Below are 14587 nucleotides of genomic sequence, written 5' to 3'. Positions count from 1 at the left end.
AAATACAGTACACATATAGAAAATACACTCTACATAAATAAAATGCCCTTTCAGCCACACATACAACACACACACATACACTCTTACACACACACGTACAAATACAGCTTTGGTTGAAAATAGACGATGTTGATATATGATGCCAAAAGTGCAGCAAAATAATTTTCTTTCCGTGTTGAAATTGCTAATTGTGATTAATAATCGGGATTAAAATATCTAACAAAATAATCAGGAGTATCATTTCTGCGTTAATCGTGCAGCTCTTATGTAAAATAATGAAAACGTGTAGAACAGCATTAGTATAGAGTATAAATGTTGCCTGCAGCAGTCTGCTGTCTGTCTCTGTGACACTGAACCGTCTGGACTGCTGCCTCCATTTCCACTTTAGCTCTGAAACAGTTCAGTTGCTGCAGAGCTGCAGAGCTGCAGGACGACTGGAGGAACAGACGCTGGAAGGCAAAAGTCAGTAGACACAATAGTAAAGGGGATGTTTTCGCTACTGATACCTTATATTCCTATTTTCATTATTCATCTAATATGTTTTTCCACATGCCTATGAATAATATCATTTCCTGTGTTTGACCTTTACTTTTCATTTTCAATTTAAGAAAGAAAGACATGTAAAAGATGGAAACATTTACATATCAGGAAAACCTCAGGAAAACAACAATCTAATTTCCAAATGAAGCCCTGATATTTTTTACAATTACGAGCCCAGTGAACCCCGAGGAAACTACAGGGCTTCACAGGCTTCAGTGTGCGGTCAGGTTGAAGCACTCAGTGTCAGAGAGGGTGCATGATCCTCCCATGTTCCTCCCATGTTCCTCCCATGTTCCTCCCATGTTCCTCCCATGATCCCACTGCGGCCCGGCAGCGTCTAAGAAGATCAGCTGCTTCCTCCTAAACTCACATAGCAGAGAACTGAGACTTGAGTCTGGAGTGTCGTCAGCTTTAATAACGTACATGAAGAGTTCAGTGTGTTTTCTCCTGTTTTCTTTCACAGTTGGGTTCGGTATGATAAAAGTATATTAGTACTAGGCATGGGCTGATAATCAATAATGCGATATTCGGTGGTATCGAATATTCCCCCCCACCTGGCTGAGGCTCCATGTGCTCCTTAGATCACAATCGTGCAAACTTTTAAACTTATAAACCAATAATCTACTAGTGGTATGATACGAAAACACAAATAATCGCACAAGTCCAAGTCAAGTCCAAGTCAAGTCCAAGTCATTAATGTCAAGTCTCAAGTCTAAATGTAGAACAGCAAGTCAAGTCAGAACAAATCAAGAGTCCAGTATCAATTTAATATCTTAAAGAAAACTAAATATCTAGGACTTTTCAATGCAATATGGTTTTAATAGGATAAAAACTTGGTAAGAGCATCATGAGTTTGATTTCTATAATCAGTTTCAACTTCAATAAATTCAATCATTCCATACAAATTCAGAAAACAGAATTTAAATTCAGTCGTCCGCTGGAACAAATCTCATCACTTTCAATCTAAGTCATTTACACAAACACAAGATCTCAAGTCAAGACTTTAGAAACCTTTTCAAGTCATCAAAGTACAAGTCAGAGTCAAGTCCCAAGTCACCAGAACCCAAGTCAAGTCAAGTCTCAAGTCTTCTCTTCATGCATCAAGTCGAGTCTCAAGCAATTCAAACTGAGAGTCCCCACCTCTGGGTGCTGATACCGCACCATATCCATAACAGATGTGTTACAGATACAGAACTATACTGGTGCGTTGGTATTTTACCTCCACAGGATCTGAGCTGCCAGCCTCCACATAACAGAACTGCTGTTGATTTCCTTTAGACTCTGCTTACAGGAGAGTTGTGTCTGTGCTGTCTGTGCTGTCTGTGCTGTCTGTGCTGTCTGTGGGTGCAGGAGCTGTCGGAGGAGCGCCACTCTCCGCCGCTGCTGACGGTGAACGGGCCGGCCGAGGACAAGCTGATCCGCAGCCGCAGCGCTGAGGTGGAGCTGAGCTCAGAGAAGGAGAGGATCAAGAAGATGCTGTCAGAGGGGTAAGGCATCGGTTTAACCTCTGACCTCTAACCCTGCTTCTGTTTAACACACATGACCATCAACATACTGCTGGTTCAGTTTATCAGGGGTATTATGGTTTTGTATTTTTCATTAGTTATCAGTTTTGTATTTTTTTCCATGTTTTAATTCCATTTCAGTTTAGTTTTAGTGAGTTCTCTGTGGGTTTGTACAGAAGAGGGTTAGGGCCACATGTGAAAAATTTATTTGAGTTCTGAGATTAATCTCAGAATTCCGAGAATAAATAAGTGAGAATAAAGTCAGAATTCTGAGATCTGACTTTATTCTCAGAATTCTGACATTAAACTCAGAATTTTGACTTTATTCTCAGACATCAAATAGACAAACTGAATAGAACTGGACTCGATTGCCGTCCATAAGTGATGATAGACTGGACTCGACATCTTCTGTCGTCTGAGGCTCTCACTCAGCTGAGCTGTAATGAGTCGCAGCCTTAAGACATCAGGTTATACCACATCAGCTTGTGGTGATAAATTAGATTTGCCTTTAAAACCAACATGAAATAGTGCGATCAAAAGTAAGACAGGCTCTCCTGTCATCCTTCCCTCTCTCCAAACACTGTCTCACTCACTGCAGACTCACCGTTAGGTTTTAACAGAGAAAAGGAGAAACTCTCAGTCCCTTGAGGCACACTATTTATTCTCCAGTTGTTTTATGGGGCACAAACTCTGCATCTTTTCCTGTCTGAACAATCAGATCCAGTTCAATATAAAACGCCAGTAAGTTTCACAAATTCCAGTCTTTTTGTACAGCAAACTGATATCGGCCTTTTTTTAAAAACTGTGTATCAGTCAGTCAGTGTCTGACATGATGGAGGTTCTTCCCTGAACGCAGCTGATCAATATGTTTTCATCATTATTATTATTTCATCATCAAGAAGCTGGTAACCTTGTCTGGGTTTCAGTGGAGCGTTTTAGTGTCCCATGAAGGTCTAAATTCAAAATTTTGTTTCAGAGGCTTTTCACCCTGATGAGAAGAACATTTTTTGGGTTTGAAAATTGTAAAATTTAAAGCACAAAATATCAGCCATCTGCAGAAAGTATCGGCATCAACATTCAAAAACTAGTTTTGGTCGAACCTTCAAAAAAGCAGTAGCAACTCAGAGCATCACAGTTTTTACCCTTTAATGATGTTTTTTGTTCTTTCCTTTTAGCACTTTGGGATTTACTTTTAATTAAGTATTTTATTAGACAGCATATTTTAACATTCATTAGTGTATTCATTAGACCGCGTCATTTATTTATATTATTTACTGGACAACATAGAGCGGAGAGCGACATCAGAGAAAGAGAGAGAAAGAGGGATGACATGCAGCGAAATAAACGTTCAAGACTTTACTTTCCATAAAGGGAAGTTTGGCAATACAACACAGTCCATAATAACCATAAGAAAAATACAGGAGCATAAAAGACGCATTAAACTGAAACACCAGAGAGAGCAGAAGACTGAATGACCGGGGGAGGAAACTTTATCTGTTGGAGTTTAGAGAGTTTACCACAGAGCCTGCAACCCGGATTCAAACCACAGAAACCAGGATCAGTGCTGAACAGCAGCCACTAACAGAGCGCTGTGCAGACTGCAGGCGGTTTTAAATGTCCCATATGGTGTAAAGCAGGACTCCCCTCTCCTCTGTGATGATAAAGGAGTTGGATGGTCTATCTAAACATGGTGAAAGCATCAAAACTAAATCCATACAATCCATATTAGAAAAGCGAGCCTCTAAACGAGCCGTTTGGACTTCCGTAACTTTGTGGCGTCACAAAGGTTCGCTCATTATCATTTCTGTAAGAAATAATAGACTAACAAAGTGTTTTTTTCAAAGCGGTCGAGCGGTCGTCATCGTTTATTACCGGAGAGTTTTCCCTACCTGTAGCCGCCGGGCCGCGGCGTCTCACGTTTCGCTCTCGAAACGGTTAGCCGATCGGAACGGAGGGTCGTTAATATTAATGAGCCTTAAAGACACGGCGACAGAAACGGCCTGTTCTTGGTAAGGCTCAGAGAGAAGCTGGAAAATGAACGTGGAGAAATGGATTGAGAGTGTTTTTGGTTCATGACACCACACACACAGCTTTGAATGGACAGAAAGACACAAAATAAAGCACTGGAGAGTGGAGAATATGGAGCTTTAAGTCTACAAACAGTACAGAGTGTTTTGAGCCGCTGAAAACACACAGCTCAACACTTTCTTTCTTTCCTGTTGAAAAGCAGTGACACCTGACAAAAAGGACTGACAGCAGAAAATGAAAAATTTATCGTAGCTCTTTTTAAAGCTGCACTAGGCAAGATTTTAATGTAGAGCTCCAGCCGTCTTCTCAGCCTCAACCAGGAAGTGATGCTGCAGCAGAGCGGAGCGTCTCGTCCCCACCGACTGACCCGCCGCAGATTCTCCCTGTTTGTCCAAATTTAATGCTGCTGTCAGTTTCAGCTCACTGGTGGGAAATCTGAAATCTGTCCAAACTGAAGAGTGAAATCCAAACTGTCTCCCGAACAGCAGCAGGGAAAGCTGGACTCGTTTCCTCTCTCGTCTCTTTGGTTTCCTTTGGTAGAAAGCATCGCCGCCCGGCCGGGTTGGGAAACTGTTCAGTGACGCCACTTTACTCTATTTTTGGATTGTGAATTCTTCAAACACTTACCTCTTGCTGCCATTTGGAGCTTCCAGTGTGTGAAGTCTCCTCATGCAGCTTCACAGGACAGTTGGTAACTTAAACCCTCGACTGGCAAACTGCTTCCTCCCAACAGACTGGATCCTCTAAATTCAAAGATACTGAATAAATACCATCAGGTAATGATTTTCTGTCCAAAATGGAAAAAAACATGCATTTTGGAATAGAATATAAGATTTCAGTCCAATCAAACGCCGCCTCGGTACCATCAGTCGACCTTTCTGTTGCCTTCACAATCTCCTCCAGTCTGTAAATGAAGCAGAAATCTCTCAGTAGATTTCAAACCAACGATGATCCGCTCTCCAACTTCAAAGCTCCAGTTTATATCTTTAACGGTTTATGTTTGTTTATCGTTTGTCTTCCAGATTTGATTTGACGATAAAATAGCACGTGAATGCAACGCTGGTTAGCAGTGTGACTTGCAGGTCCTGGATGTCAGGCTTTCCCAGCAGCACATGAATGCAACACAATGATTATGGCTTAAAAAACAACATCGTCTGATGGTGGAAATCCAAGATCCGGATCACAACCAAAATCTAATCAGCTGATCCTATTCCAGTCAAATCTGTTTGTTACTTTTTGAGATATCTTACAGACAGACAGACACAGACAGACGACAGACAGACAGACAGACAGACACAGACAGACAGACAGACAGACACAGACAGACAGACGACAGACAGACACAGACAGACAGACAGACAGACAGACAGACACAGACAGACAGACGACAGACAGACACAGACAGACAGACGACAGACAGACAGACAGACGAAAAAAGAACCTCCTTGTTGACAGAGGAAATAAAGAGAAAGTCTCACTTCTAGAAAAAACAGATTCACCAGTTTTCCCACATTGAATAAATCACCAAGCTACAGGTGGATGCTCCCTGGTTTTACAGAGGTGTGTGTGTGTGTGTGTGTGTGTGTGTGTGTGTGTGTGTGTCATTACCTATTTAAAATACACAGACAGGGCAAATTGCGCAAATAATTTTCTTGCAATTTACTGTGATGGGCTGTTTTTAATAGAACAGCTTGAAAGCAATCCAGTCAGGCCCAAGGCTTTAACTTTCTGCCTTTTATGGATCTGTGTGTGTGTGTGTGTGTGTGTGTGTGTGTGTGCGTGTGTGTGTGTGTGTGTGCATGCAGCAGTCCATGACCAGGTGGCCATTGACCAGCCGTTCTGACTCACCCAGTATTCAGCTCATAATTATCATCATTATCGTGGCCTGTATTGATCCTCAGCTCTCCATCTGAGACGGGAAGCAGAGAAACATTTTACAACCTGTTAACCAGAACGTTTCTTTTTACCCTTATCAAAGGCCTATATGGTTTTGTCAGCGGTTGCTATGGTGAGAAGGTTTATGGCCGCTGAGCTGTTGGTTTGGTCGTCACGGGCAACAGGAGCTGTTGATGAAGACGCTCCTTCCTAAACTCCAGTTTCTCATTTGAAAGCTCTCTGGTTTATTAAATATCACCGCTGACCTTTAGCAGAAACAGGATCTGATGAACTCTGCCTTGTCTTATTAAACTGATGTGAGAAATCTCAGCAGCCACTGAGGGAACAGACCGGCTCCGATCAGCAACACTGGCAAACCCCGCTGATATATAACGGTTATTTTATACCATGAGCCAGTAAAATATTACTGATTGCTCCTTTAATCATGCCAGATGGGACCCAGACCCACAGCAGAGCCTCTTCATCAGGCCGACCCTCACCACACCACACGTCTTTCATCTGTTCCCGTCGCTCACTTCACCTGCAGCTCTGCTTGTCATCTTGACCTTTTTGTGTATGTTGCTATGGTATATTTTTATAAAACCCTCTGCGTTTTCTCCCACACAATTTGTATTTCTTCTCTCTTTCTCCAGTTTTTATTGTTTTTATGTGCAAATAAACCGAGCCTAAACCATAAAGCCAGTAGGAACAGATAATTAGGACTATTCCAGATAGGGATGAATGGTTTTAATCTGTTCAGTTGCTGGCAGCTCGGCTGACAACGCCACACTATTACAGCAAATCACAGTATTCTGCTCCTTTCTGGCCAAAGTTGGTTAAAGCTCTCTGTCGTGACGGCTGGAGGCGCAGCCTTGATACAGGAGAACACTTCACGCTCCTTTGTGTACAACTTCCTTTATTTTACCTCACGGCAGACAGATTTTACACATCCAGCTGTCAGCAAACAGCTTCTGAGCTGCTGGGAGTCACAGTACATGCAGACCAAGTGCAACTTCACTTTGTGTTGCTTCACTCTTACAATAAACATCTCCTCAGATGTGATTGATCCCTGGGTCAGAAATCTTGCCAAGCAGAAGTCTGTGGCTTAACACAAACTGTGTCTGTTTAGGGTGCTTCATATGAAAAAGTATGGAAACTCCTGCTCTAGTGTAGAAGCATGCTGTTGCAGGTGAAGGGAATTCGCTCTCAGATGAAGTAAAAAGTCAAAGGTGTTTTGCACACACTGCCAATAATTAGCTGGGCAACAATCTAGCCAAAATAATGATATTTATCTCTTTCTGCCCGCAGGTCTATCTGTGAGATGAACCTGGAGGCGGAGCTCTTCACCCTGCAGGACAGCAACGCCAAGCTGGTGGCGGCGCTGCAGGAGGCCAACAGCAGCGTGGAGCAGTGGAAGAAACAACTGGCCGAGTACCAGGAGGAGACCGACCGCCTCCGAGACCAGGTGACCTGAAACCTCTGCATGTTCTGTAGGTGTAGGAGGAGGAGGCAGAAATAATCTGATTGGTTGAGTTAAACCTTAGTGGGCGGAGCCAAAGAACCACAGTTTTTCTAACTAAGTAAAGATAGACTGAAGCCCAGTGAAAAAGACAAGAGGTAAGAGAGGAGGAAGCTAATATTATGAAGCCTAGCGCTCTGCTGCTAACTGAAAAAATACAATCTATCATACTAAGTTATCTAGGTTAGCTAGTTAGCTAGCTGCTGACCTTCAAGTTCAAACTAGCAATACTAGCCTATAGCTATCTAGCTGCTGACCTTCAACATCATCAGTGAATGAAAAAAACAAGTCATTAATACAAGTCATCATTAATATTTGTATTCATATTTTCACCAGAGTTCCTTCTTTGTCATTCAAGTTTGCCAGTTAGCTAACTTGCGCTCTGAAAAACTGTGGTTCTTTGGCTCCGCCCACTGAGGTTTAACTCAACCAATCAGATTATTTCTGCCTCCAGAGCAGCTCTGGCTTGTAGAAATCAAACCTCAGTCTGTGTATATGTATATGCATGCCAATGTATGAGTATACTGTATGTATGCGTGTGTATGCCTGTATACGTACATTTGCATACGTCTATTTATATATGGGCTGCACAATTAATAATTTACAGTTGCAGTCTCTGTTTCCACAATTAAGAATTGCAGTATTTGGTGATACTGAAACATTTAATTTTGTTCCCCACACCATCAAGCCTAATAATCACAGCTATAATATTAGTGTTTATTCAAGTCAGTGCCAGCAGTCCTCTGTGTTTCTGCAGTCAGCACAGTAGCAGATCTCAGCGCTCGTTTTCCTCCTTCATTCATTCTTGTCCGGCATGAAAAACAAACTTCCACAGAGCGAGAGAATCCATCACAGGAAACATGAAGCCAAACTTTCTGGTTTCTCCTCATTTCATTGATCTGAGTCGAGTGTTTTCCTCTCAGCGCTGCGTCACGCTCCGCTCTGCTGCTGTCAGTCAGCTGACACCACAGGAGGAAATGAAGTCCGCTCCAGGAAATGATCCTCAGAAACACATAAAACTTGTATTTTAAAAAAGATGAAAAGCGAGTAAATGTTAAAAAATCTAATCAGGCTACATCGCATGCATTACAAAATGATTGGGGGAAATGTAAACTAGACATAGACAGAAGTAAATGGACTGTAACTCTAATTGACACGTGTTCTTCTTTAATGATATAAAGGATATATGTATCCTAACCCTTATAATATATAGAAGAATAATCAGGATTATTATTGTAGACCTAACCGTTGAACCCTGATATGTGTCTGTATATCTCATGTATGTCTGGTCTGTTTTTACATGGACAGATCAGGAGAGCAGCAGTCAGCTGTGGAAGAAATACACCAACTCTTTACTTAAATGAAAGAGGGTGAAACAGGGTGAAACAGGGTGAAACAGGGTGAAACAGGGTGTAACAGGGTGAAACAGGGTGCGTGTTCCTGTCAACAACGTCAGATTTTGCAAGACATACAAACATTGACAAGATATGAAATGTATCTTGCTCATGGTTTGTTCATGGCTGTCTCCCACGTTGCAGAAACCCTCTGAAACCGCTGCATTGTGGTGTTTCCTGACATTTTATCACTAAATGACCACTCTGGAAACATCTGGATGTTATGTTAATGTGTTTTATTCATAGACCTATAAATATCACAACAAAATCCTCATACAGACTTGGTATATCCCAAACTGCGGATGCATTTTTCATCCCCACCCCCCTCTCTCTTTCTTGGGATATTTCTGGTGACAAGCTCCCATGATAACCACAGGGCCAGAATGCAGAGAGAAAAGCCACAGATTCACCAATCTGCAGTGAAATGATTATCAACAGAAACAGGAAGCTGGCCCTTTATTTTTAGCCCATGTTGGGGTTTCATCCATCTTCCTGAGGCCAGGCGAAGGTTGCCCCGCCCCCCCCCGAACCCCCCGACACCACCCCCCACACCCCCCACACCCCCTGCATCACCGCAGCAAAGTCAACCAGGTGGCTGAAAGTGGGGCAGGCCTCCAGGGTTTGGCAGGGGGATATCGAGGGGGGCAGGGAGGCGATTTTCTTTGGGACAGGACACCCATTACTACCCCCACCCACCCACCCACCCACCCAGCCAGCCAGCCAGCCTCTCCTCTCCTCTCCTCTCCTCTCCACCTCTCCTCTCCACCTCTCCTCTCCCCTCCTCTCCTCTCCTCTCCTCTCCACCTCTCCTCTCCTCTCCTCTCCTCTCCTCTCCTCTCCTCTCCACCTCTCCTCTCCTCTCCTCTCCTCTCCTCTCCACCTCTCCTCTCCTCTCCTCTCTTCTCCTCTCCTCTCCACCTCTCCTCTCCTCTCCTCTCCTCTCCACCTCTCCTCTCCACCTCTCCTCTCCCCTCCTCTCCTCTCCTCTCCTCTCCACCTCTCCTCTCCTCTCCTCTCCTCTCCTCTCCTCTCCTCTCCTCTCCTCTCCTCTCCTCTCCACCTCTCCTCTCCTCTCCTCTCCTCTCCTCTCCACCTCTCCTCTCCTCTCCTCTCTTCTCCTCTCCTCTCCACCTCTCCTCTCCCCTCCTCTCCTCTCCACCTCTCCTCTCCCCTCCTCTCCTCTCCACCTCTCCCTGCCCCAGTTACAGGAACAAGACAAATCACCCTGGGAGGAGAAGGAGAGCGGCTGCCATGTTTGTTTTGTTCCCCAGCAGAAAGGCTCTCTGGGTTTATTATTTCTGGGATAACTGGGATGATTCTCGCTCACATTTCACACTTCTGAAGACAATACTTTTAGTTTTAACTACAACTGACAACTGCACACAACACATAGTTAGCTAAGGTGGAATTATTAACAAATTACATTCATCTTTGTCCAAAAAAAAATTAAAAACAAAATCCACTGGATTTTTTGGACATCTTACTACCTGGATGACTGAAATTAATCTACACAGACATACATTTGCTCTTTTTGCGGTACCGGAGTAGCTTTTTTGTGTACTTGTATTTTTTGAGTATTTTTTGAAGTCATGCATTTTATTTTTACTTAAGTACGTTTGGACTATTGTATTTTACTTGGCTACAGTTTAAATCATGTCTGTTTTGTAGGATGCATCAGAAACTAGCCAGTGGAAAATTACATCTGCATCAAAGCCTTTTGCAAACATGTGCAACTGTAACATTAAATGCTCAAATTGATCCATGATGTTAGCTTAGTTAACATCCATCCAGCTACAGCAGTGTTGGTTTGTGTCTGGTTGTTGTCTAGCTAGTTTGCTAGCCTCGCTAGCTAGTTAGATAGCTGGTAGCAAAAGAAACATCAGTTTAGGGATGTTATTGAATAATGGGGATGGACAGTTTCAGTTTTGTTTTAGAGATCAGATCGAATAATGTCATGAATTTCGAGTCTTATTCTAAGAACGCTCAACATAGTCTGTACAAATCATGTTCAGTATCACATACTGAACTCTGAACTCATCTTCTTTGCATTGCATGGTAAAGATCATATGTTGTTGTTTCTTATGAAGAGACTTTTACTCTTGATATACATTTAGTAGATTTTCAGCAGTAATTTGACGTCTACATATTAAGTAAAATCTCAGTAAAGTAACAGTACTTCTGCTTGAGTGAGATATTTTGATACTCTTTCTACCCTTGGTGGTTTTTGATTAAGACGCTGAAGGCCTACCTGCTGTAGGGCCGGGTCTCCTGGCTGCCCCCCTGACCTCTGACCTCTGACCCCTCTGTTGAACACGTGCATGTACGTGCGTCTCAGAGGGAGATGTGAAGAAGGAGATTCCTCATTCCTCTGTGTGCAGAACGGCAACTGAAATACTGAATAATAAAAGGATGAGGGAGAGCTCACTGTTCTCCGGTCCCCATCTGTTGTTTTTTCCCTCCTAACTCTTCTTCTTCTGCATTGATGTCTTATTCAGCTCGCTGCTCCCAGATGTACGTATCAGACTATTGGTTTTTCTGTCTCCTGTCAATGCGAAGATTAAATCGGTCCTTTAAATCGGAGTTTAGACAGCGCTGCTCTCGTGTATCCGAGGGCTTTAGCAAGGCTTCCTCTCCTCATGTATATTTGTGCAGAGTTCAGAGTGATGGAGCTGGTGCGTTAGTGTTAGCTGCCGGCCCCGGGGGGCCTGTGGCTGTCACGTATAGAGAGGATAGGATGGGTTGAGTCCTATGGGAGCGTGCGATACCCCCCCCCCCCACACACACACACACCCCCCACAGCGGTCCTCCAAAGCGGGATGGCTTGGATGGCGTGCAGCGCAGCGTAGCGTAGCGTGGAATCTATAAAGAGACACTTTGAAATTGCCTGTGAAAATGCAGAGGAGATGCTAAAGGGAGGGAAAAGGAAATGTTGACATTGGAGCAGGGAGCCGTGCAAACTCTCCCCTTACATACACATTTACATTTCAGTTGATGCTGCTATACAGAGCGTAATTAAGCAGTATCACATGAGAGGGAGTGCTGTCATACTGAATATCATCAGTAGTGCCGAAGATAATCACTGTTATCCAGTATAGCAGCACGACCTGGAGAGGGATATTGCTTTTATACAACAGTTCTATAAACAAAGCTATTTATCAAGTAACGGCAATTTGAGACAGCAGATTATGATTTTTGTCTTTTATTCATCTCAGTTCCCTCAGGATTCACTACAGCACAGAACCTGTTTCTATTAGAACAGCCAAATGGCCAAAAGTGTAAATGAGCGAGCCAAAAAGTCAGATGTGATCTCGTCTCAGGTCAAGTGAAGTCGTGCCGTCTGTTGGAGTCTTTTATCCAAAGCATCTTACAGTAAAACACAAATAGAAATGGGAGTCAGTAGACGCCGTTTAATTAACTTTACTCCTCTGAGAGCAGGATACACACACACACGACCATGAAGTCATCAAATAATAGGATAACACAACCAGTCAATTTCTAAATGATTTAAACCAATAATGTGTTGTGTTCACTACAGTAGTACCATGAGGGAGTAGCAGTACAGTTACATTACCTTTTAATTTCTTTTTAATCTTTATATTTTTGTACTTTCTCATTTCACATGTGCAAATGTGCTCTTTTTATGTTTATGATTCACAATTTTAGTGTTTTTTTTTCTCTCTGCATTGTTTTCAGTACACCTTACTGCAAGCATGAATTAACAAAGTCAAGTCAATTTTAATCATAACCTGGTTAAGGCAATTCTCTGACTATTGTCATTATATGTAAACACCTTTATCTGATTATCTTAATGTTAGTAGTTTGGTGATAATAGAGAGATAACAGAGTAACTAGAACTCAGTTAACAGCTAGATTTGTACTCAGTCTTTCTATATTAGAACATGTAAACATCTTAGCTTTCTTTTGTTTGTTTTTTTTCAGGCTGAATTGTCTTTACAAAGCAAAAACATCTAAACCAGGTTATTAGAGAAAATTGCGTTACTTGGAAGCATGTAAACAAAATATTGCCTCTAAGCTGATTCCTACCAGTAATCAGAGTATCGGTGTACATGTAAACGTACGCAGTGTATTGATCTGCATCACGGCCGGTCCCGGGGGGGTTTGAACCCCGGACCCTGAGTGTGTCGGTGCCTCGCTCTCCCCGCTGAGCTGCAGAACCACGACAGATAATTGAGTCGATAAAACTGCAAACTTTGAAACCTCGTCATATTAAGACTTCAAAGGCGGAACAGTTTGTCCTTGTTTAGTCAAACTGTCGCGTCGCCTTCGCCATTAATATGCTAAACGCATGGAAGTGGGTCAGATCGGGAGTAAAAGTATTTTTCATAATTTCTCACAAGGTCAGATCCCTCCGACAGTTTAAGTCTCCGAGGCGAGAGGTTCGATACCGTGACCCTTGGCATTAAAGGCAGTTTTCCACAGACCTGGGTGTTGGCGTGTATGTGTGTGTGTGTGTGTGTGTGTATGTGTGGGGGGGGTATACACACCAGAAAATGAGATGTCCTCGTTAAAGAAAAGTTTGTCTGTAGACTGTACAGCAGCAGTGTGATGCGTGATGGAGGCTGCTGAAGACTAAATGGGCTTTTATCAGCCATGGAAATGAATTCACATGGTCTGTTTGTTGCACTAACTGTTAATGTGTATGTGTGTGTGTGTGTGTGTGTGGGTGTGTGTGTGGGCAGGCGGGTGATGACCCTCTGTTGGTTCTCCTCATTTCCATCAATAGTAATCATCAAACATATGTGTGCTTGTGAGCATGTGTGTGTGTGGGTGTGGGGCATGTGTGCCTGTTTTTTGCATTTTTAGATGTACATGTGCATAGTGTGTGTGTGTGTGTGTGTGTGTGTGTGTGTGTGTACTTTTGCATGTTTTTTTCCCTTGCAGTGTTCTGTAGATCTGTATGTATTTCTGTTTATTATTTTCTTTTTACCTCCGACAAGCAGGTTGTTTTCTCCTGTTAGTTTGTCTTTTTGTCAGCAGGATTTCTCAAAAACGTAATAACAGATTTCTATAAAATTTGGCAGACAGATCGGTCTTGGGCCAAAGAACAATGGGGGTTTCCTGGCCCAGGACCTGTGTCACATGTCATCCCCCTCTCTCTCTGTTCCCGTCTTATTTTCCAGTTTGAGATGATTCGGTGGTGATCTGGATCTGGGATTTCCACCTCTAGACGATTATTGTTTTTTTAGCCAGAACTGAATGAAACTAACAGATAGAGACTTGATTCTAAATCCTAAGTGTATGTTTGCAGGTTCAAGAAATCAACATAGAATTCAAGTGACAGGAATGATGTGTTCGGGTGTAACAGGGTGTAGAGAATTGTTCAGTGTTGGTGGAGGTTTGCTCTGTCCGCCACTGACCTGATTTCTTACATTACTATTTTTATTTTTTATTTTTTTTATATACTACCTTTCATAATTTTGTGTGGTGTTGTATTTAATATGACCTACATGAGAAACCCACCAAGTGAAATTCCTTGTATGTGCAAACTTAAATGTGTGTGTGTGTGTGTGTGTGTGTGTGTGTGTGTGTGTGGCAGGTGGCGGAGCTGGAGGCTCAGAGTGGGCGTGTTGCTGCTGCTGGTCAGACTGGAGACGAGCTGAGCCAGTCTCTGGAGGAGCTGGAAGCTCTGCTGAAAGCCAAAGACCAAGTAAGAGACGGAGAATACACACATCCTGAGGGAGTGTGGGACGGTGCGTTCATGTGCT

General features: G+C 42.9%; 1 protein-coding gene across 1 annotated transcript in view; it reads left to right on the top strand.

The window, feature by feature from the left end:
• Window positions 1-14587, top strand: part of LOC139925730 (homer protein homolog 3-like) — a 54039-nt gene that overhangs the window by 34935 nt on the left and 4517 nt on the right. Inside the window, exons 6-8 of the mRNA XM_078285697.1 lie at window positions 1891-2027; window positions 7257-7413; window positions 14419-14529. Of these exons, the coding sequence (XP_078141823.1) occupies window positions 1891-2027; window positions 7257-7413; window positions 14419-14529 (405 nt within the window). The remainder of the gene's footprint in view (window positions 1-1890; window positions 2028-7256; window positions 7414-14418; window positions 14530-14587) is intronic.

This window comes from Centroberyx gerrardi, chromosome 9 (assembly GCF_048128805.1).
Source record: "Centroberyx gerrardi isolate f3 chromosome 9, fCenGer3.hap1.cur.20231027, whole genome shotgun sequence".
Classification (NCBI taxonomy): Eukaryota; Metazoa; Chordata; class Actinopteri; order Beryciformes; family Berycidae; genus Centroberyx; species Centroberyx gerrardi.
The sequence above is the reverse complement of the archived record's forward strand: the minus strand, read 5'-3'. Positions and strand labels throughout refer to the sequence as shown.